The 24,390-nt window shown below is 30.9% G+C and overlaps 3 protein-coding genes and 1 pseudogene across 7 annotated transcripts in view; 2 read left to right on the top strand and 2 right to left on the bottom strand.

The window, feature by feature from the left end:
• The window catches only part of LOC149892513 (uncharacterized), a 46,062-nt gene extending 29,384 nt beyond the window's left edge, over positions 1-16,678 (top strand). Inside the window, exons 2-6 of one of the 4 annotated variants that reach the window (XM_090077254.1) lie at positions 13,857-13,893; positions 13,989-14,344; positions 14,533-14,778; positions 14,985-15,106; positions 15,280-16,678. In XM_090077254.1, the coding sequence (XP_089933380.1) occupies positions 14,002-14,344; positions 14,533-14,778; positions 14,985-15,106; positions 15,280-16,314 (1,746 nt within the window). In that variant the 5' untranslated portion in view covers positions 13,857-13,893; positions 13,989-14,001 and the 3' untranslated portion in view covers positions 16,315-16,678. Of the gene's footprint in view, positions 1-12,345; positions 14,345-14,532; positions 14,779-14,984; positions 15,107-15,279 lie in introns of those variants that run through there. The other 3 variants (XM_090077252.1, XM_090077253.1, XR_016449454.1) reach the window with 3 other exon arrangements.
• On the bottom strand, positions 14-9,675 carry LOC149892514 (uncharacterized). Its single transcript, XM_090077255.1, has 6 exons — positions 8,440-9,675; positions 7,911-8,114; positions 7,594-7,781; positions 7,200-7,364; positions 6,602-7,012; positions 14-355 (listed from the first exon to the last, which is right to left on the bottom strand). Exons 1-6 carry the CDS (start codon positions 8,682-8,684, stop codon positions 309-311), a joined length of 1,260 nt encoding a protein of 419 aa, XP_089933381.1. The 5' UTR covers positions 8,685-9,675; the 3' UTR covers positions 14-308.
• Positions 10,251-23,026, bottom strand: LOC149892511 (uncharacterized). The gene is made up of 6 exons (XM_090077256.1): positions 22,707-23,026; positions 21,957-22,160; positions 21,642-21,829; positions 21,268-21,429; positions 20,721-21,083; positions 10,251-10,550 (listed from the first exon to the last, which is right to left on the bottom strand). Exons 1-6 carry the CDS (start codon positions 22,949-22,951, stop codon positions 10,504-10,506), a joined length of 1,209 nt encoding a protein of 402 aa, XP_089933382.1. The 5' UTR covers positions 22,952-23,026; the 3' UTR covers positions 10,251-10,503.
• On the top strand, positions 17,013-19,879 carry LOC149892512 (uncharacterized; annotated as a pseudogene). Its single transcript, XR_016449455.1, has 3 exons — positions 17,013-17,613; positions 17,825-18,037; positions 18,103-19,879. The product of XR_016449455.1 is annotated as an uncharacterized LOC149892512 (transcript).
• Positions 23,027-24,390: the final 1,364 nt, after the last annotated feature.

The following is a 24,390-nucleotide window of genomic DNA, read 5'->3' as shown; positions in this document are numbered from 1 at the left end:
AAACGCGCTCAAATGTGCATACTTGTACAAAAATTTATATTATTCAGATACAATCGATAAAACTTTCTATTCTTACAAATGAAAACAGCAAAAGAAATTTCTATTCGTAATAATGAAAACAGAAAAAGAAATTGAAGCAAGGTAAAAATAACAATAAATAAAAGAAATTCAGCGACATACAATATACAAACTTATACATATCCCATACTGTACATTAAAAAATTAACAAAATCCTGTACAAAAAGATTTTAAAATGATTAGTAATTATATATTACAATCAGTAGATATTATAGCAATTGTGGTGAAGCTTACTGGGGACCACCTGGATATGGAGGAGGAGCAATGTTAGTATTTTCTATAAGAACAAAAAAAAGAAAAAAAAATTATATACGCACCAGCGTTAGCTATGACAAACAAAAGTATAATTATTACTGTCGTTTCCATATATTTATAGAATGTAATACATTTTTATTTGTACAAAGTAGGACTAATAAAAATGTATTACGTTCTAAAAATCTGACTTAACAATAAAGGGTCTTTCAATAGGTGTGATTTTCAAAAAAGATATCTCGGTTCCTTTTATTATTTCTAGCTGTCAAAATTATCATTCTGGGAGCTGAGTTAATCGCAAGGCTAAACAATCCATTGAGCATGGAATGGTTCCAAAACTTTTCTGAACAAAGTTTTTGAAGATATATACTTTTCAAAAAATATGTGGAAAAAATATGTTTCAAGTGTGTTCTACAAGAACTAAGTATCGACGTGATATCACACGTCAACAAAGCTACTCTTTAGCTTTGTGTTTGCATTTGCTTCAAAGATTTGACTGAATAAAACAAAACAGAAAATGCTAAAGCACTAAATATAAAACAAGTATATTTAGGCAAAACAAGTATATCTCTTGATGAACGTAATATAGCTCTCTTGATGAACGTAGTGTAGTTATTGGGAATGGCACAAAATGCAATAGCATTTTGTCTAATGAGATATCAAGATGAACTTTTAACTATGACTTTGTTTACACTGTACAAAAATCACAAAAAAATGATGAAAAGCAACATTAATTAACATATTTATTAGGTTATTTTCAAAGAATCCTAAAAATTGTACAAATCTGATTATTGAGGCGTTTTCAATTGTGATAATAACACATGTATAAGTACCTGACCAACTTATTTAGCAAAGTAATTGAATTATTTTTAAATAATAAAAAAACAACATTTTAAATTATAATGCGTAGTGTTGTCATGACACATCTCATTAGACTTTGTGACGAAACCAAATTGATTTCTTTAAACAAACTGATTTCATTGACCAAGGTTTGTCCAGCTTTTGCATCAAAGTTGTTTTGGAAACCTTTTCCCAGCCAAAAAAGCCTAAAATACTTTAACTAGTCAGTAGTTATCCTTGATGTGGTAGAAAACGGTGCACAGTGACTCAAAACAACAAAAAATGGCTATAAACCCCTCACAACTTTTTTGGAAATATAGTGCCTTTTTCTTAATGATAACAAATTACAATGATTATTTATTTAAAAAGTAAAAACAGTTTTTTCATAAAACTTTTATTTTATATTTTTGTTAAAAGAAGTTAAAAATGTTAATATCATTTTCAAAGAAATCTGAAAAATGTGAGATTTTTATTTTGTAAAAATGGAGACTTTTTAATCTAAATAAAAGTCTATATTTACTTTTAAGACAATCTTTTAACTTTATATATTTCAAATGTATTGAAAAAAAAGTTGCAATTTGATTTTTTTTTGTTCAAATTAGAAGAATGTTCTAAAATAATATAGAATTTATGCATACTTTTTTTGTTTTAAGTATCAACTAAAAAAATGTTCCACCGAGTTCCCAGGAAATAAATATGTTTTTCAGTAAATTAACACTTTTACTTTTAGAATATAAAGGGATTGCTGCGGTCACCTGCGGTATGGGGAGCTACTAAAAAAATACAAATGTCAGTGAATCCATAAAGACCTTGTTTTCCGCCAGTTTTTAAAAGTAATTTAACAAATGAAAGTGGCGGAAAACAAGGTTTTTATGGACTCATTGACATTTGTATTTTTTTGAACTTGAGTTTTTTACTTGTATAACTTGTTTTAATGTATCAAATGTATTTTAAGTAGCATAGTTTTGTCATCATATGCTACTAAAAAGTTTGTTAAAAATTTTTTTGTTAATTTTGAATAATGATTTATCATTCGATCAGTACTACATATTTGAAATAGCTTTACTTAGCAACTTCTGTATTTCCTGTAATATATAAGTAACATTATTTACTTAAACATTATAGGAAACTTAATGTGATAATTGTCAAAGCAATAAAAACATAAAATCTTAAATAATTTCAAGTGAAAATTATATAAAGTACTCAAAAATGTTTCTGATATATAATAATGATTTTATCAACTTGGCGATTCTTAAAAACAATAACAATAACAAGGAGTGGATATATTAGGATTATGGAAGGATTTACTTAACGAAATCAAATAAATCTGAAGAAATTAGCAAAGAGAACATAAATAAAGACTACTTTAGCTACGTTTATTTCAAAAGTGAAGAAAAAACTAAAGCAATATGGTAGAAATTATGATTCATTTATAGAAAAAGAATATCAATGGCTGCAAGAAAATCTTTTGACCAATAAAAAGAGCCACTTTGGTTCTGGAAACCCCATAAACAATGTGGGGTCCTTGGAGAGCGAACCAAACGAGAAAAAAATGAAAGAACTAGGTGTTGAACATAATTGTTTATTTTTAGTCTCTGCAAGAAGTACAGAAGTAATTTTTTACAAAAAGGTTCCAAAAAGTCAAAGACACTTTGGATAAAACCTTTCCTTAAAATATGAGTGTAAAGCAAACTCTTGATTTAAAAATCTTGATTTAAAAGTACTGACCTCAGCGATAAACAATATCAAATGATCAAAAACTTAGCCTTTAGACACATATTTATCCCCTTCTTGCACGATATATTAGCGGGAAAAGTTAAATACCACCCTAAAAACTTTTTATTTTTCTCTGATTTCAGTTGTTACCATTAATATTGCTAAAGCAGTATTTATGTAGAAGGTCTAACTATACCAATAGTAGCAGTGTCATCCCTATTAAAGAAAATTAATTTTTATCTTAGTTATAAAAATTAATTATCTTTAATAGGGATGGCACTTTTACTTCCTTTTTTTTTACTTACTCAAATAAGTAAGCCTTTATGAAAAAGTAAACTGCGTGTATAGTTGTAAACGTTCAAAAAAAACTTAGATTTACTTTTAAAAGTAATTTACTTTTCTAAAACAATTTTATTTTGTAAAGAAAGGTGAATTTACTTTCAAATATAAGTTACATATAAGTAGATTATATAAAAAAGTAATTTACATTTACATTTAAAATTGAGTTACATGGAAAAGTAATTTACTTTTACATTTAAAAGTTGATTACTTTTTTAAAATTGCATTACATAATATAATTTTACCTCGAAATGTAACTTACTTTTACAATTAAAAAGAATTTTTTTTTAAAAAAAATTATATTACAAAAATTTTTTAAAAAAAGCATTTTAAAATACATTATAAAAAAGTTACATGCAATCAAATGTAAATAAAACTTACTTATATAATTAGTTTTCCTAAGTAGACATGTGTTATTTTATAACTAAAATGAAATGGCTATGAAAAGTAAATTACATAAAAATACTTTTGATTACTTGAGCTTAGGTTTTAAATAACTTTTAGTAACAATTAAAAGTAATCTATACTTAAAAAGTAAGTAAATTTACTTTTGGTCAACGTTTTTTCTGAAAGGATATTGATGAGAGAGTGAACAGCAGTGAAACAAAACTTGCAGTAAAGCATAGTTAATTTAATTTGGGGCAACAACTGGTCTGAACGGATTAGGACTTTTTTTTCCCTGTGCACCTTTAAAATATCATTAATTGACTTTGATCCATGATTATATTGGCAATTAAAACCATTCCTAGCGCCGGAACAATTTTGCATTTGCTTTGAAACCATTGTTAGACCCTGGTTAAAAAAAAGTTCAATTCCTGGCCAACATGGAAATATTTTACTAGTCTTAGGCTGGAACTTATCTTTTTGAAAATTTTCAATGACGGAACGTATGGAATTCTTTTTGAAAATTTTCAATGACAGAACGTATGGAATTCAGACGGTATCAAGAAAAATATCCTCCTGAGAAAACCTCCCAGGAAAAATGCCTAAATAGTTTTTTTTATATACTTAAATACGCTTTACTGTCATTTTATCATTGTATCAGCTTTTTTCCTGATACCGCTTTTAATGTGTAAATTTTTAAATTTATTTGTTGCTTTTTTATTTTTGTTTTATCAACTAATTTATTTGGAATTAGTGCAGCGGAGTGTACATATATATCGACTTATTGTTAGGGATAACATGCAAAAAATAACACACAACAACTGACGGTTAGAACTTGGGGGAGGCAATCTTTTAATTTAAACAAAAGTTTGTTTTTTTTTTGGTCTTTTTTTCTTTTTTTGGGGGAGGACGGATTTTTTCAAGGAAAATATTTTGTCTGGGAGATATTTGGGTAGGGTTTTCGGGTTTCTTTCTTAAACCAATTTAGAAATAGCCTAAACATAGTAGTAAGGAGAAGACGCATTTACCCTGGGAGACACCCATTTAGGAAGAAGAGATTCTTTAAAAGGCAAATTTATAAGTAATTTTTTTTTAAGGTTTTATGTATAAATGCTTTTATTATTTGAAAATTAAGGAGGGACACTAAATATAATAAGGGCATATAAAAACAGATTTTAAAAAAAGGATTGGCATGGATAGGAAGCAACCCACCATGTTTATTAAACTTGCCCCCAATTTACTAAACCCTTCCACAAAAACGGTCCGCATACATGCAGAATAATTCCTAACATTATAACTCTTTTATGTAAACTACTTTTACTTGCAATAAAAAAATAACGCATTTTTAATAAGTTTTTAATAAGTTACGCATTTTAAAAATTAACTTTATGTAGGTAATTTTATATGCAATATAATATTATTTTTTAAAAATGAATTACTTTAAAACGTAAATATATTTCATAACTTAATCTAAGTTATGTAAAGTAATTTTTTTAAAAGTAATTTTTTTTTTCATCAAAATAAGTGAAAGTGCCATCCCTAATCTTTAAAAGTAAATTATCTTTGTCAAAATAAAAAATATTTGGCTTTCTCACAGTTTTTCTGTTTAAAGAGAAAAAAATTTTTTTTTATTTTCATGTAGGTATCCTTAGAAAAACATTTCATTCATTTTTTAGGACTTATGCATTTTGGCAGTATTTTAGACCTTAGGAAATGCTGAGATTTTCGCGCTATGCATAAGCCAAGCCAAACCACGCTTTAAATAGCAAATCAATATTTTGATATGTAAAATGAAAACGGCACATGTAGCAATTAAACAACTATAATAAAAATTGTTGGCATTACAGAATAGAACACTCATGTAACCATTATTTTGAAAATAGTGACCGAATATCACAGTAATCGGTAACGTTTTGAGGTAGAAGTAGCAAAAAACTAACAAAACTTAAACTAAAACTGCCATAAATTCTCAACCAGTTAACCAATCCGACTGAAATTTTATCCAGAGTTTGGTGTGGTTATAGGCTACATTTGTATCATGTTTTATCAAATTATTTAGAGTGGTTCTCATTCCACAGGTGTTTTTATTGGCTCACAATGAAGTCAAAACTTCACTCAATTTGAAAATTGTTTTCCGCGGACAAAGTTAAAAGATTTCAAGATATGCATCACAGGATACCTTGATGTGTACGCTATCACCCCATACAAGTGGCGTCCTTGGATCAACTAGGTTGGCTTTATCATGATCCATGATAACCGTGACAATCATTATCAGAAGATACGAAAGTTAAAATAGAAAATTAAATATTAAAAAGCAAAGTTATACTTTGTTATTAAGCAATATTCAAAATATGATTTGCAACTTTTGCACTTTCAATTTAAGGGCAAAAGTGAAGTTAAAAAATCGCGAAAAAAAATCATATAGTTGGGCCGGTAATGGTACCAACTGTTAGCCAACTGTTTTATTACTGTTGGGCCGTTAATGGCAACCAATAGTTTAAAAAAAGTTGGCTAAGTGTTAGTAAAAGCGTTCCGTTTTTTTCACGGTACCAACTAAATAGCCAACTGTTGGCCCAACTGTAGCTAATAGTTGGTTATTAGGATCGGGTCAACTACTTACCAACTGTTCGGTGTTTACTGGGCAATTAAAACAATCATTTCTACCATTACCTACTATTTTTTCCGGACACAAAAGTCTAATAAAAATCGAACTTTATCTTTAATTTTTTTTTTTTTTTCTGTTTTGCTTAAAAATAAAATTAATTTACATTTCATTGAATTAAACGCGAAGACATAATAAATTGATCTCGTATGTCTCACCTCTATATTAAATTAATGTAACTCATTGCAAGCATCAACTACAAAGCTTTTACATCTAATAAGTTCACATCTAATAACTTGAACAAGAATATACTACTCTAAACTTAAAATCTTAACGGAAGGTTTACTCCAATCATAAATATAAGGAGCTCTCATTTAATCAAAATAATACCTGACATGGGTTGAAAAGGACCAGGAGGGTAACCTTGTTTAATTTGATATTCAGTTGGCATTGGATAAGCCGCTTGCTGTGGATAACTAGGATATTGCTGAGGGTAACCAGGTTGCTGAGGGTAAACAGGTTGCTGAGGGTAACCAGGTTGCTGAGGGTAACCAGGTTGTTGAGGGTAACCAAGTTGCTGAGGATACTTATCTACTTCTTGAGCTTTTGGATGGGAATCTAATGGTCCTGGTGATACTGTACCATATTGTGCACCTGTATGCTGTGCACTTGCTTGAGTAAAAACAGCTTGTCTTCGTTTATAAGAGCGAAAACAACATATTGCAACAAAAGCTATTGCAAAGAGTAAAGCAAATACACCACCCACAATAAACTTCCAAGTTGTAACAGCAACCGCTGTAGCTAAAAAAAATGAAACTTTTTTCCAAAACAATTTAAACAAAGTTAATTGCAACTTAGACTTCAATGGCGGCTTTAACAATATCTGGTACAGAAAAAATAACATAGAATTAGTAAAAGCATCAAAAAATGTATCAGCTCATTGATAACTTGCAAATAACTTCACTCTAAAAATATAATTGCAATTTACCATCATCATATGCTACATAACCAATAACAAAACCTCGATTAGATAACGAGATATATGTATCAAAGTCAATCTCTAACTCGTAATAACTTGTTATCTGAGAAAAAGGCCCATTACTTTGACAATACTGATTTTTTTGTTTAGTGGCCGTCTTAGCAGATTTTTTGCCTAAAAGAATATGTACAAGAGGGAAAAATATGTACAAAAAATCTATAAGATGATAACAAAACAAATAACATTGCTAATTTTAATAAAAATTAGCAATGTTATTTGCCAAAGAAAAAAATCTAACAAAACATGCAACATAAAGCTAATAACAAAACACAGTTGTAAATTTTATATCAAAATGTTAAAACATATTCAATTCTTCCAAAAAGAAAGAACTAAAGAAAATTACCTTGAACAACAACTTTAGACAAAGAACAGGATGACCCAATATTCATATCCATGAAGTTTAGTTTGATGACTTTATTGCTAGCACCAGCATATATGTCCCATTCACATTCTGAAAATGCTCTTGTATTAAGAGGAAGTGGCCATTTATAACTGGATATAACTCCAACTTGGCTGCGGACATATGCAGAACTAGTAACAGAACAGAAACACTCGCTTATTTTTCAATAAAATAAGACAAAGTTATTCAAAAAATTGGTTACTTATTGTGATAACATATTGACCTTTAGAAGATTTAACAGCCAATACAAATATAAATACCTTTGACACCCTGAATAATAACTTGGGGGTACAGGTTCAGAAAATGAGAATGTTTTATAGCTTGCAGAGAACGAACTTGAAGCACTACCTCTAACATTTCTAACATGAATCTCCATACAGCCGTCATATGCTACTATTGCATGAGGCAAATGCTTCATATTGCGAGTACAGAACCGAGAAACAGAAGAGAGACTCCATGAACACCTAGAAGAAAGGAAAACTCTGATAATTAAAGCTTTACATGATCTAAACTTCCCATAAGTCCTCTTTAAAATTAACTAAAATTATACTATAAAAAGGCAAATAATATTAAATGTAGAAATTTAATATTAAGTAGTTTTAGAGATTACAATAGATTTTAAGCTCACTGTATTTGTAATAAAACAAAAAATTTACAAAAGTTACTAAAAATGTAATGCAAAATCAAGTGTTTACAAAATTCAGGTCTTTATTGGTTTGAAAATTGTAAGTAAAATATTGATTCTAATACTATTTAAGTTATAGATCACAAAAAAGAGTCCAATCATACCCAGTGTAAACTTCCACATAATCTCCATCATTACAGTATGGCATTGTTGCATCAAATTCAAAGTAAGACCAAGTTAGAAGAATCCATCTTCTATTGCTTGAAACATCTATTTTGTATATGCAGTTTCCATTTTTAACTTGCGAGCTATTTATAAAACCTGAATAACTATTGAAGTTTGTTTGACCACAACTTGCAGCATTGCAAACTTTAGCAAACACAGACAGCAATATAACAAAACCAATCATTTTTATGAGATTTATTTTGCTATGAGATTAACAAGTAACATTTATATAATACAAAGTACCTTAAGTGATACAAGTTCTTAGAATAATAAAACCAGTTTCTGACGACCATCATCATCCTCATGCTCATCATCCTCATGCTCATCATCCTCATGCTCATCATCCTCATGCTCATCATCATCATCATCATCATCATCATCATCATCATCATTATCGCCAACATCGTCATCATCTTCATCACCGCCATCATCTTCATCATCGTAATAATTGCCATCATCATTATCATCATCATCATCATCATCATCATCATCATCATCATCATCATCATCATCATCATCATCATCATATCATCATCATCATCATCATTATCATCATCATCATCATCATCATCATCATCATCATCATCATCATCATCGTAATCATAATCATCATGTTACCTAAGCTTGTAGAAGGCAGTTGTAATATGTCCACAAATGCTATCCATAATTTGTTATAACACAGCAATTGTAATATTGTGCTTTTAGTAAAGGTTTCGAAAAGTTAAATTTTCAAAATTTTTTACATTTGTTTTTTGGACTTGGAGCATTTTTCCTCTAAACAATTGATACGGCTTCTCATGCAAAAAAAACAAACACTCAACTCAATGAGACAGGCACCACATTTAGGGTTTAGGATATATAGGTCACGGAACCACATCTAGGGGTGGTCACGGAATAATCTAATTAACGATTAAAAAAACCGGTTTCGGTACGGTGAAGACAATTAAATCATTCTCATCAGACATTAATCAATTCCAAGTATAAAAACTAGTTTGTTACAAGACTTTAAAACTGAAAAATTAATTTAAAAGCAAGTTTGCACTTTTTGTTTGTGAAAAGTTGACTTTGAAAACTAAGTAATATTCCTTCTCTCGTTTATTTTATCAAGAAGATCAAAAAGATCATAGATGAAGTTCAAGAAGATCATAATCTTGATTTAGTTGTTTTTTCGGGGGAAATTCTTTAGTTACGAAGGTTTCTTCAAATTTTCGAAAGTTTTATAGAACAGAATTTTTGTGGAACCAAAAAAGTTTCGTATCAAAAATGAATATTCCAGGAGTGAAGTTATGAAATTGAAAGCAAAAAAATTTTTGTTACGAAGTAAGAAGTTTTATCACATTAACCCCAGAAACACGAAAAATCATCGTCAATATGAAAGCCCTGAAAGATCTATTAATGAAATTGCAGAAAATTTTCGAAAATAGACATAATGACCGAAAACTCAATATAATCTTAACCCATTATATGGAATTCCAGTCAGTATTTCATCGACCAAAAATATGATCAAAAAATATGATCCCGAATGAAAAAAAAAAACAGAAATTCGAAAACTAGAGCTATTTCTTTCTAGTGGAAAGAAATCCTTATTTGGTTAGTTCAGTCTTAATCAAATAGCTCTAATAATATAGTGCACCATCCTTCAAATATCACTCTATTACTAGAGAAACTTTTGGTCTCGATAAAACATCTTATGAATACAGAGATAAAAGATTCATGATCGAGGGAACATCGAGAGAAGAAAAAAAAAACGTGCTCAAATGTGCACACTTGTACCAAAAGTTACATTACTGAGATACAATCGATAAAAATTTCTATTCGTAATAACATAGGAGCAAGGTTAAAATAACCATAAATTTAAAAAATTCAGCGACATACAATATACAAACTTATATATATCCCTTACTACACATTAAAAAATTAATAAAATCCTATTCAAAAAGATAGAAAAATGGTTAGCAAATACAATTTACAATCAATAGATAATACAGCAATTCTTAAAAAGCTTATTGGGGACCACCTGGATATGGAGGAGGAGCAATGTTAGTATTTTCTATAAAAAAGGAAAAAAAAAGAAATATGTAAGTTCCGGCGTCAGGTATGACAAACAAAAATATAATTACTATTGTCGTTTCCATTTATTTCTAGAATGAAATACATTTTTATTTGTCCAAAACAGGACTATTAGAAATGTTTTACGTTCTAAAAATCTGACTAAACAATAAAGGATTCAATTCTTTTACATATTCTTCTTTAAAAAATATTAAATCCTGTTAACTAACATTCTTATGGACTCCTTTAAAGAACGTTTCTGCTCTTTTTTAACTTAGTAATTCCACTACTTTCTTTAACCTTTTCATACATGAATAAACTCAGTTAGGTTTCTTTCGCAAAGTGTTTTTATACATCCTTAGGGATATTAAATAATGTTTGAAAAAACAATTTTTCTCTACCTTTATTCTCTTAAGAAATATTTTTCTGTTCCCTCAAGTGTACTCCATGCATTTTGTACTGTAAAAAACACTTTAAAACAGCTGTTCACGGTGGGGATCTCTATGCACAAAATGGCTAATTTATGTTGTTTTGTAAACAGCTTTGTTTATTTTTTTTTTTTACTTAAAATAAATTTATCAACTTAAAGGGAACACTTACAATGAATTTCGTGATGTATCAATTAAAAGATTATTTTTACGATTGATCATACACATGATCAATCGTAAAAATTTTGATAATCAATTAATTTTGACGTATTAATTGAAAAATAAATTTCCCTCACTTAAATCGTATCAATTATTCCGAAAATTTAATCAAATCGATTTTCCCTATAGTTGTCAGTGATTTTTCCCTGGATTTTTTTCATGGAAAAAAAGAACGAATGAAAAGTTTTGTGATAAAATTCCTTGTGTTCAGCAACTTTTAACGAAAAAATCGTAATTAACAGCTTAAATTTAAGAAATCAATTAAAATAATCATTTATTCCATTACCCATTATTTTTTACGGACACAAAATTCAGATAAAAATCGAACTTTATCTTTAATTTATTTTTATATTTAGCGTAAAATTTAATTTTATTTCAATGAGTTAAACGCGAAAACGTAATTAATTGATCTCGTAAGTCTAGCCTTAGATTAAATATATGAAAATCATATTAATCATCAACTAAGTCAGCTTTTACATCTAATAAGTTCACATCTAATAGCTTGAAGAAGATTTTATTACTCCACTTTTAAACCATAAATCTTAAGTGAGTTTTACTCAAATCATAATCTTAAGGTAGATATGTGCGTATCCGTCTGTTTACGGCACCGATTTTGCAACAAAATCTGCGACCATTTTATAATTGTGTGCTTGGCGTATGCGTTGTAAGTAATCGTCTGCGTATCGTTATCGGTATATCGGCGTCAGACTAAATATCGGAATAATACCGATAACGCTATCGGTATAGGAATATTATTTGATGATGGAAGCGGCCTCAGTGTAAAGTTCCGATTGCAATTTTTTTATAACGATATACCGTTTAAAACGATATTCTCGTTATTGTTTAACAAATATATCGCTTATCATTAAATTTTTAAAAACTTTTGCTTTCCAAGAAATAATGAGAAATATCGATATTTTAATATTATTAAAATGTTAATAAAGTTTATATATAAAATAATAAAAATATTGCAATTTTATTAAACTTTTCCTTTTTAATTCTCAATAACTATCATTACCAAAGTCACCAACGTTTGATGCCTAAACAGATTAATCGATTGATCTCTTTTGAAAAGTTACATTAATGATTAGAAAAATCAAATTTGTTTCTACTTTTGTGTAAATTCTGGGAAAAACTTCCAATGTGACTAGCACATTCATTTGAGTTCTTGAAAAAAAATCGTTTTTTGGAGAACAACTCTATTTATTAAAGAATATCTTTGAATTTTTACACACTCTTATGCTAAAGCCTAAAGGTCCGATCTGGAACAATGAAACGCTCGGCGAAACAGGAGAGAAGGATAAAAATGGCTAACTAATCTCCAAATCAGCTGCAAGATGCAATGAATGCAATACTGTAGTAAAAGTTATAGACCACGACACAATTGTAAGGCTTGCACATTTTCTGAGTCTCCATCCCAGATTGTTTGAAGAGTTGACTAAAAATGAAGCTGCTAAGAAGAAAGACTCTGATGAAGCCTATGAAGTGAAGGGAAATGTAGAGTATAAGTGAAGGAAAATTTTTGAAAACAAATGTTTGAAAAATTTGTGTTATATATTATATTTTTTCAGACCTTGGATGAGACTGAGCAATCTAAAATTGATAGAGTTGAAGTTAAAGATAGATGAAGTTGATAGTTAAAGTTGATTGATTGTTGATAGATGAAGTTGAAGGAGGCCTGTTATTGTTGGCGGAACTATTAAGAAGAGAAAGCTAACATCTCCATCAAAGGCTAACACTGTCAAATACTTTGATAAGTTGAAAAAGTACCGTCTTCTAGAGCCAGATCAGTTGAGTTTAGGCATCTTGAAATTGTTAAGATGCTAGTTAGACTAAACCTACAATTCAGTGTGGTGGATCAGAATGGCTTCAAAGAATTCATGCGCCATGCTTGTCCTAAAGCGACTGCCAAGCACCCCACTATATTGCCTCGTTAATAATAAATTAAAATAAAAAGTATAATGCTATAAATTTATGTAAATGCTAACAGTATTACAACCATAGTTATTATTTAATAATTATTGGCTAGTGAACTGAAAGCTTGAAAGTTTTTTACGCACTGTCGTCGAAAATAGGGATATTGACCTTCGAGCTGACCCGAGAATGAGACCCATATGGGATGATAGTGGACCACTCCCAGAGTCCAGAAATTCAAACTTTGAAATCAGGTTACAATATCCGCCAGAGAAAATTGAATTTTCATATTTTGGGTAAAAACTGACTAGCGCCCAAAGCTAAAACCCACATAAGTCTAAAACCAATAAAGCTGGAGAGCTGAAATTTGGTACAAAGTTAGCAGTGGTATATTTCTGCACTCACACAAAAATTCAATAAATTTCCTTGAGTGGTTCAAATTTTGTTAAGTTTTGAATTTTAAGAAAATCTTTATAACAAAATTTCTCACAAAAAAGCTTACACAAAAGGTGTCATATGAAGTGATATTCAATTAAAAACCTATCAGTTTATATATACTAGATTTTAAAATCCATTTTATTGTAAACTTTGATGTACATAGATATTTTAAAGGTTTATCAATTATCCATAAAATTTATATATTTGCATATGTGTGTAAACAATGCAAAGCAAATATTTTTGATATCACATGTTTTCATCAGTGCAAGAAAACTATCTCATTTTTTCGGGAAAACTCATCATTTTAGCTCAAGCTACAAGTGAAAAAGCATTAAAACTTTGAAGGTAAGCGAAAATTCTTTGTTAGTAAAAATAAAATTAAGTTAAAGCTTAACAATCAATAATTTGAACCTATACTTCACATAAAACTTTTTTGACAGGTTATCTATCACAATGGCATATAAAGCTAGAAACCATGAAGAAAACCGGAAAGTGGTCTGCTTGACATGCATGAAAAAGGCAACTCGTCAAATCAGTGCCTACCAAGCTGATAGAATTTCAAAAATATATCAAACCATCTTTGATTTTTCTGATGGACGAGTCCCTCAAGGCCTTTGTGAAGCCTGTCGCACAACATTCAAGAGGAAAGATGAGGGGAAAGATGCTGCTCTGCCACAACTGTTTGACTTCAAAAGTATTGAAATCAAACCAGAAACTCGTGGGCAAGAGTGCACATGTTTTATTTACAGAATAGCTCGGTTGAAGAATAATGAGAAGAGCCCTCTTGCAGAAGCAGGTAAGATTTTCATTTAAATCACTCATTGCAACTATAACAAGTGCTATTACAATTTCTAGTAATCTTATTTATTGTTATCCCTTAAAAGTAGAATGTATGGACAATGTAATGTTGTGCATTTTACTTCATTACATAACATTACATGACTATGTTTAAATAAAAAATTCTTTGCACTTAAATGTTTTTAGAAGAAAAAAAAGAAGGAAATTCTCAGGCTGTTCGATGTTCAACCTGCTTAAGCCCACTTGGACGGGGTTTGCCCCACAAATGCACTCAGTCCACGTTCAGAGAGAATATGAGGAGCCTTGCAGCACAAGATCCTCAGGTTGCAGAGCATATAGCTTCCAATGTTGTCTCCAACAAAGAGTCTTCACCTCGTGGGACCATTCGGCTTTCAAGAGAAACTGGTGGACATCCAGCTCCAGTTACCCCAGGTAAAAGATCTACTTGTTAACTCCATCCAAGTGGTTTATGAGTCTCTATTGAAAGTTAGTCAAACAAGATTTAGGTGATAAATAATTAAAAGCCCTAAAGCCAATATATAGATAAAAAAGTAGCAATTTTTTGGTCAATGAGCCTACTATTCTATAATGAGGCAATGATGTTGATGCAACATCAATTATTTTTTATTTTTCTACAGGTCCAAGTGACAAGTCACAATCTTTTGTGCCAGCTCTGAAGACAAACGATCTTGTCAACCTACAACTAAATACAGGACTCTCAAACTTGGGAATGAAGAAGCTTGTCCAAACTGTGAACCAGGTGAAATAATGATTAATTAAATAGGCAAAAATTTCCTACTTAATATAGTTAACAAACAAGCCTAATATAGCTAGTTATTCAAAGGAGGCCTTACCGGGAAGTTAGTATTTTGGTGCAATTGAAATGTTTTGCCTGCATGCATTTACTTTTACGCTTTAAATATTGTTTCACAGGTCACAAATTCAAAGATGGTTGAACCTAACTTCTGTGTAAACTTTCAAGCCCTTGGTCGGAAATTAGAGGATTTCTTCATATGCTCAAAAATCTCTTCTACATCTCCAAGAGGTCAACAAGAAAATTGTACTGTGGTGCATTGCAAAAGCATGTCAGATCTCCTGATGCAAGTTTTGCAATCTAGGAATGTCACTGCAAATCACATCGTGAAGATTGGTGTGGATGGCGGGAAAAGATTTCTCAAAATTTGCCTTGGAGTATCAGAAGTCACCCCTGTGGATGAGTGCAGCGAAAGTCCTCCACAAAAACGTTTTTTGACACAAAGGATCGCCAAGGACACCAGTGTGAAGCGACAAATCATCGCAGCTGTTGCTGAAGATCTTCCGGAAAACTATTTAAACGTCAAACAACTTTGGTCACTTGTCAATGCCAATTCGATCAAATATTTTATCTCCACTGACATGAAGTCGGCCAACATCTTGTTTGGGCTGCAAGCACACTCCTCATCACATCCTTGTGTGTGGTGTGATGTTGACTCAAAAAATCTCAGCAACTCTGGCACTCTCAGAAGCTTTGGTTCTCTTAGGGCTAATCTGAAAGCATTTGAAAATTCCAGATCTGACCTCTCCAAAGCAAAATTCTTTGGAAATGTCATCCATGATCCCATTGTCCAAGGCTCTGAAGAAACTCTCATCATTGATGTCCTGCCTCCAATGGAGCTGCACCTCTTACTTGGAATTGTCAACCATCTTTTCAAAGCTATGAAGGAGGTTTGGCAAAATGCCGATCGTTGGCCAGCTTTTCTCCACATCCAAATGAGTGAGTACCACGGTGGCCAGTTTGAAGGAAATGAGTGCCGGAAGCTCTTGAACAATGTTGATACACTTCAGAGCTTGGCCGAAAATGATGCTGCATTCCAGGTTTTTGGCTTTATTGAAACTTTTAGAAAGTTCAACTCCGTCATCAAGGCCTGCTTTGGCACTCAGCTTGAAGAAGACTATGGCCAAAAAATTGACCAACTCCAAAGTTCATAGTTGGCCTTGCAGCATGGCAGCATCACACCAAAAGTCCATACAATGTTTTTTCATGTAAAGGACTTTGTCAGCCGTCAAAAGATGCCACTTGGCATTTTCAGTGAGCAAGCTGTTGAAGCTGCACATCAGGATTTCGATTCTCATTGGCAAAGATTCAAACGAACAAAGACCCACCCAGATTATGCTACAAAGCTGATGAGCTGTCTTGTTGAATACAACAGCAAACACATTTGAAGGAAAAGGGTAAGAATTATTTCGGTTGAGAATTAATTTATTGTTGAAGTCAGAAGAAGTCAAATAAAGAAATCGGCCATTTGATCAGAGTTGACTTTTTCGGTTTCTCAAATTAAACTGAAAAGAAAAAGCGAAAATGCTCTTTTGATATGAACTTTAACTGAAGAAGCTACAGTTTTTTAACCTTTACATTAAGACATAAGTTCTATTATAACCAAACAATAAGTACCAAGTCATTTCAAGAGAGTTTTCACTCAAAAAGTAAAATCCTAAAATTTAAAACTTGATAAAGTTTGAACCACTCAAGGAAATTTATTGATTTTTTGTGTGAGTACAGGTATATACCATTGCTAACTTTGTACCAAATTTCAGCTCTCCAGCTTTTTTGGGTTTAGACTTATGTGGGTTTTAGCTTTGGGCGCTTGTCAATTTTTACCCAAAATATGAAAATTCAATTTTCTCTGGCGGATATTGTAACCTGATTTCAAAGTTTGAATTTCTGGACTCTGGGAGTGGTCCACTATCATCCCATATGGGTCTCATTCTCGGGTCAGCTCGAAGGTCAATATCCCTATTTTCGACAACAGTGGGTTTTGATGCTACAACCCAGGAGGGTGTTCATGTAAATATTGTGCACTTAACTAAATCTTTATATATGTTTGTAGGAGATACAGCTTATGGCTATATGTATCTTGCTGGAGATACAGCTTATGACTATATATGTCATATTACAAAGTCTGTGGATAATCTTGCTAAGATCTTTTTGCATGCTAATGACTTTTACCAGAAACAATATACTGATGTACGAAGCAATATCATTGGCAACATAGCTAACACAGTGACTGACAGAGTGGCAGTGAACCATGCAACGATAGCAAAGTTAAACAATTTTTGGTAGAAATCATTAAATGAACTTTCACCTTTCCCCCTTATACACAATCACCACTGCTTGCAAGTCATCCCTTAAAGCCTTGGAAACTTCAAAGGGCAAGCTTTTTGGTAGAGACTGTTTTGCAGCAAACATTGTTTTTCAGCTCAATAAACTCCATTACAAGGACATTAAAGGTAAATAAATATTAGCCATTTATCATATTCTTACTCTAATATTATTAGAGTACAAATTTTTTATGCTCAGAGTATTATTCAAAATCATAAAATTATGATTTTGAATAATACTCTGAGCATAAAAAATTTGTTGACTAGCATAATTGTTTCAAAATTACAAACAAGTTGTTTGCATGGCACACTTGCTGATAATTTTTTTTTTTTTTTAAAGGTGACCCAAAAGGCTTTGTTAACTTTTTTGAAAACCATGGCCTGGCCAGAGGATTAATACCATGCAATAGGGGAAATAGACTGCACATCCTTTTTCATTTATGTGGAGTTTTGATCCATCACTTTCACAAACTTCAGAGTTTTCTGTTTTCTGGAGTATTGTTGTGTGGAGGACTAAGAAATTGTTTGTTCCAACACTTCACATCTGAAACAGGTTAGATTTTATGGTGTAATAATAACCTTATCATATACTCTTATACATATTATATTTAGTTTAAGGTATCTGTAAAATGTGTGCCCTAGCTTTAATTGGATAGCTACTAACTGGTCCCTGGATAAAAAAGTTCTATGTTGCATCAGTTCATAGACTTGACTACTTGTCTGGCATACAGGTTGTCAAAGATGTTTGCAATCCACTTGTTGAAAGCAGCAAAATGGCCCTTTCCATTATTCACAGATAAACTTTTTTGCTGGTGATCTCAATGATCCAGTTTTTAATTCAATTATTGACTTTTACCCAAGGGCTGAGGAAATAAGAGGCACACTAGTCAGCTGCCTAAATACTATAATTAGTGCTATTGACCGTAAGTATGAGTGACAGGTCAACATGACCTCAACTGATCAACTGAAGTTCGAGACATTATCAGCACAACCTCATATTATTTACTCTGAAGAACGTGTAGGTATGTTAAGCCCAGCAAAGCAGAAAGCTTGTAATTCCATGCTTTGTTTCTTGTCATCAAAAATTTGCACATGCAAAAATAGGACAACTGATTTCCTCTCTAAAGAACCAACTGATGTATGAATTAAATTGCAAGCTTGGTCCATCTCCTCAGCCTAAAAAAAGCGGTTAGCAAAAATACAATGCCATAAAGAAATAAAGGTGGAGTTGACCAAACGCATGGCTAAAATGATTCAAATTAAGGAGGACAAAGAAAGAAGTAAAGTGGAAAAATTATTAAAAACTTGCATGCCTCAGCAGATAAAGCAACTGTTTTTTGATTTGGAAAGTAATGTGGCTGCAGATATTGAAAATGTTCTCAATCGTATTGCTGTTGGAAGAAATATATGCCACATGTGGCATGATGCTAACACTAAATGCCTAGATATATACTATGGCAAACTTCTTAGCATTAAAAAAAAGAACAGTGCCATATATAAAGTTTCTTATTGGAAATCAAATGAGAATGAGGGTGATGATAACGTTGAGTGTGATACGACCAAATATCAACTCTCTGCATACATCATAAGTGATGATAGGGTGATATCATAAGCAACTTGTGAGTGAATTGATAATAGTAAGGTATATGTTGTTGTAAATAGTAAGATGGTTTATATACTTGCATTAATAGATGTTATTTACAGATAATAGCTAAGTCAAATTGTTTGAAATATTTTTGCAGATGTAGTTATTGTATATATTATGCTACCCTCCCTCCCCTCCACTTTTTAAACTTTTTTTGTAAAGTTATGATATGATTTATATTTCTCTCATTCATTACTTGTATATATCAGAGGTAGTGGGGTATTGACATCCAATATTTGCTTGGGTGCCAATCTATTAACTAGATAAGATGCTGGTGTTTTGTAATTTTAATAAGTATAACCTGAACTTATGGCACCTGCCATCCCCTAAAGATTAGTCTATGAATAAGTTTATACTTTTTCATTATCATTTTTATATATCACATCTATTTTATTTCAGGTTTTATTGTGAGGATTTGTCAAAGCAAACATTTAGGGATCGACTTGTAATGATATTTTAATGGTAAAATGTGTTATGCATCAGGAATTAATTTTTATTTATTTATTTTTACCCTAGGGTATACCAGATATGTTTTATTTTTTATTGCAAGGTTTTATCAGAGCATGCTGAAAGTTAGAATTTTGCTTCTGTGGATATTGATGCCTCCAGAAGACGAGATTCAAACCTGTTTGAAGAATCTACATTTTCTATCTATGATGTCAATGCTGTATGGTAAATAGAAAAGATGCGTTTTTCATAGCCACAATTCTGTTAAAAACATTATTAAGCAAATTGGAAAAATAGTTAAAATTTTAGTTTTTTAATTATTTTTTTTTTACATTTATTGAAGTGTTCAATTTGTTAAGGTGGGAGTAGTAATCTATTTATTTCGATTACTACTCCCACTCCAATGAATTTTAATTAATTTTTTTAATGGAGAACCTTTTATTAAAGTACTATCCGAAAACACGATCACGAAAAATGGACATAATTTAAGAAACTACAAATTTCTATAAGTTCGCTTTTGACTCTCTAGAAAGCTGGGGTAGATAAATACACACTATACACAGCATAAAATAATACACAGTAATGGAATACGCCTTTTATTATAAACGCGCTATTCATTACCTATTAAAATACTTTAAGCGTAATAAGGTATAATATTATAATTACACAGAGGTTATTATTTCGCTTGTATACGCGATATTTATCACATTAATTTATAAAACTTAATTATTAATTTTTAATTTATTATAAAAAATATTTTATTATTTTAATCAGTATGATAAATTAATTAAAATACTAGCAATTTTTTAAAAATCGTATCATTTTTTATTTAAGCGTTACGTTAAATGAAAACGTAACGGAAGCAAAATATTGCGCAAATAAACAATAAAGTTCTATTGCAAAAAACCGTTAGCCGAATATGAAATTTTTATGTTGGTCGCAGATTTCTTAAACAACTCTTCTTATGATATTTTGTTTCTTAAATGTGCGTAACTTTTTACAGAACTATTTGTTTTTTATGAAATTTTTACTACTATAATACTTATTTAAGGCTCTTTCCGATGATATATAATAATCAAATATATAAATAGTTTAAAATTTTTCCATACCTACATAAGGAGCTCTCAATTAATCAAATAAATACCTGGGATTGGATAAAAAGGAGCAGAAGGGTAAATTCCAACTTCAGCACGAGGGTAACCTTGTTTAACTGGAAATTCAGCTGGCGTTCGATAAGCAGCTTGCTGAGGATAACCAGGATATTGCTGAGGGTAACTAGGTTGTTGAGGATACTTATCTACTAATTGCGCTTTTGGATAAGAATCTAAAGGTCCTGATGGTACTGCACCATATTGTACACCTGTATATTGTTCACTTGCTTCAGTAAAAACAGCTTGTCTTCGTTTATAAGAGCAATAACAACATATTGCAACAAAAGCAATTACAAAGAGTGAAGCAATTGCACCACCCACAATAAACTTCCAAGATGCAACAGCATTTGGTCTACCTAAAAAAAATTAAACTTCTTTCCAAAAATTTGAGAACAAAAATATTTGAAACTTAGACTTCAATGGTGGCATATTAAAATCTGGTACAGAAAAATGGCATAAAATCAGCAAAAGCATCAAAAATTATTCAAATCATTGTTAAATTGCCAATAACATAAGACTAACAATATGAGTGCAATTTACCATCATCATATGCGACATAACCAACAACAAAACCTCGATTAGCAAAAAAAACATATCCCTTGAAGTCAATCTCTAACTCGTAATAACTTGTTGTCTGAGAAAAAGGTCCTTTTCGACAATAATGAAACTTTTCTTTTTTGGAAGTCACAACAGAGTTTTTTCCTAAATGAAAATATAAAACAGAGGTGATATTGTATATAAAGATAAACAAATAGTATTGCATATTATTGTTTAAAAAAACAGAAGAAAAAAAACTTGCATAGCAAAAGTTTGAGCAAAATAAAACAACGGTAAATAAACACAGCTATAACATTTAAATTCAAATAATAAAAAAACAAACAATTCTCACAAACTAAAACCAAAGAAAATCTAACCTTGAACAATAACTTTAGACCAAGAACAACGTGACCCAATATCCATATCCATGAAGTTTAGTTTGATGACTTTATTTCTAGCACCAGCATATGTGTCCCATTCACAGTTGTAATGTACATTTGGATCAAGAAAAAGAGGCCATTTATAACTGGATATAACTCCAACTTGGCTGCGGACATATGCAGAACTAATAACAAAACAGAAACGCTATCATATTTTTCAATACAAAGAAACAGTCATTTTAAAAATTGATTACTTATTGTGATAACATATTGACCTTGAGAAGATTGAACAGCCAGTGCAAATATAAATACCTTTGACATCCTGAATAAAAACTTGGGGGTACAGGTTCAGATATTGAGAATGTTTTATAGCTTGCAGAGAACGAACTTGAAGCACTGCCTCTAACGTTTCTAACATGAATCTCCATACAGCCATCATATGCTACTATTGCATGAGGCAAATGCTTCATATTGCGAGTGCAGAACCGAGAAACAGAAGAAGAACTCCATAAGCACCTACAAGAAAGGAAAACTCTGATAACTGGAGTATTTCATGATCTAAACTTCCTGTAAGTCCTCTTTGCAATTAACTAAACAAATTATATTATAAAAAGACAAATATTGTTAAATGTTTAAAGATTTGCCTTAATCACCACAGAAACCAGTTTCGTTGGAATTAAGAGAACCGGAAGTTATTCCAGACAATTGATATTGTTTAGTGACGACTTCAAAAAAATAATAACTTATTTATTGCATGCAAGAAGTGGCTCTGGCAGATATTAAATTGTGAGTATTTTTTTTGAAACTTCTTTTGACCATCGGTTCTTAACATCAAACAATTTTAGGGATTACAATAGATTTTAAGCATTAAATAATTGAAATTGCTTCTTTAGAAAATTCAAATTCAATTGTATTTGTAATTACAAAGAAAAAGTTACTAAAACTCTAATGAAAAATAAAGCGTTTAAAAATTTTGAGTGTTTTATTTGTTTGAAATTTGTAAAAAAAAATATTGATTCTAGTATTTAAGCTATAAATCACAAAAAAAGAGTCCAATCATACCCAGTGTAAACTTCCACATAATCACCATCATTACAATCAGGCATTGTTGCATGAAATTCAAAGTAAGACCAAGTTAGAAGAATCCATCTCCGACTGATTGAAACATCTATTTTGTATATGCAGTTTCCATTTTTAACTTGCATGCTATTTATAAAACCTGAATAACTATAAAAGTTTGTTTGACCACAACTTGCAGCATTGTAAACTTTACCAAACACAGACAGCAGTATAACAAAACCAATCATTGTTAGGTGATTTATTTTGCTATGAGATTAAGATAAGTCATCATCATCATCATCATCATCATCATCATCATCATCATCATCATCATCATCATCATTATTATCATTATCATCGTCATCATCGTCATCATCACCGCCATCATCATCATCATCACCGTCATCATCATCATCATCATCATCATCATCATCATCATCATCATCATCATCATCATCATCATCATCACCATCGTCATCATCATCGTCATCGTCATCATACCATCGTAATCGTCATCATCGTCGTTACCATCATCATCATCATCATCATTGTCATCTTTGCCATCATCATCATCATGTAATCTCAGCTTGTAAAAGACAGTTGTAATGGGGTAAGGTTGCTAATATTGTACCGATGCCTATATTGTACTTTTAACATAACTCGTTATTTTTACAAGCCACAAGAAATTTTTTAACTTATTTTTTATCTTTGCTGAATGAAATTAAGTAATCAACTGTTTTTTTTTTGTCATCCAACTGCATTAAGGCCAGAGTAAGCTCTTCTTGGTTTGTTATTGGAGATTTCTTATTTTAGGTTTTTATGGCTAAGAGTATTTCACTAAAAAAAGCAGAAGATATGATTTGTTCAGTGTTTTTATCTTAAAGCATAATTTATCTAAATTCAAAACAAATACCTAGAATTTTAAATAGCTTATTTTTAGTTGTCAAATTTTCTAATTAACTGTATATCAGATTAGTTGCGTAAATTGTACCTCAAGGCATATTCTAAATTGTACCGACGCAACCATTCTGACCGCTAAAAAGCGCGTGTAAAGTTTAACAAATCCCTTTTGAGATTTCAATTAGAGAAACATCCATACTTACAATACGAACTTCACCACTTAAACAAAAAAGGAAAAATTTCAGTATTACTCTTGTATTGACAAGTAGTCCTAAAAAACATCCACTCTCTAGTTCAGTTTTACCAATGTGTCAAGGCTGGTATCATGTTGACTGTGCAGGTGTTAATAAAAAAACAGACACAATATATCTGAAACTTTTGCAAAAAATAAAGTTTTTATGTATTTTATTTTACAATGATTAGTGTGGTTGTTTTTAAAACAGACATAGTATATATTGTTTTACATTATCTAGTATAACTGTCTTTAATACCTACCTTCCTTCTCTATTCTAACCCATTGGTAAACAACCAATTTAAATAAAAATTGTGCCATATGTGGTGATAACTGTTTTCGGCATTTTCCAGAAGAAAAAAAATTCAACTTACATAGAGTTTATTAAATAAAAAACTTCATTTCATTACATTATGGGCAGTTAGGTGTTATGTTATGTTACATCAGAATATTTCCAATTGCTGATTTTATAAAAACCATTCGTTTTAATTAGTTCTTTTCATCCCTTAAATCTAAAATCATAAAATATTTGCAACGCTGTAAAGTAATTGAAAT

Source organism: Hydra viridissima, unplaced genomic scaffold, assembly GCF_058129835.1.
Source record: "Hydra viridissima isolate aposymbiotic clone 2 unplaced genomic scaffold, HvirCarnegie_v1 scaffold_2, whole genome shotgun sequence".
Classification (NCBI taxonomy): Eukaryota; Metazoa; Cnidaria; class Hydrozoa; order Anthoathecata; family Hydridae; genus Hydra; species Hydra viridissima.
This window is presented reverse-complemented; position numbering and strand designations above follow the sequence as displayed.

Bases quoted from the DNA above. Each gene is read 5' to 3' on its own strand.
- LOC149892514 (XM_090077255.1), bottom strand. From the start codon at position 8,684: ATGATTGGTTTTGTTATATTGCTGTCTGTGTTTGCTAAAGTTTGCAAT. The intron at 8,115-8,439 runs GTATGATTGGAC...CCTTTCTTCTAG, and splicing joins TATGTGGAAGTTTACACTGG to GTGTTCATGGAGTCTCTCTT. The intron at 7,013-7,199 runs GTAAATTGCAAT...CATTTTTTTTAG, and splicing joins TTATGTAGCATATGATGATG to CTACAGCGGTTGCTGTTACA.
- LOC149892511 (XM_090077256.1), bottom strand. From the start codon at position 22,951: ATGATTGGTTTTGTTATACTGCTGTCTGTGTTTGGTAAAGTTTACAAT. The intron at 21,084-21,267 runs GTAAATTGCACT...AATTTTTTTTAG, and splicing joins TTATGTCGCATATGATGATG to GTAGACCAAATGCTGTTGCA. The intron at 10,551-20,720 runs GTATTTATTTGA...CCTTTTTTATAG, and splicing joins TCCTTTTTATCCAATCCCAG to AAAATACTAACATTGCTCCT.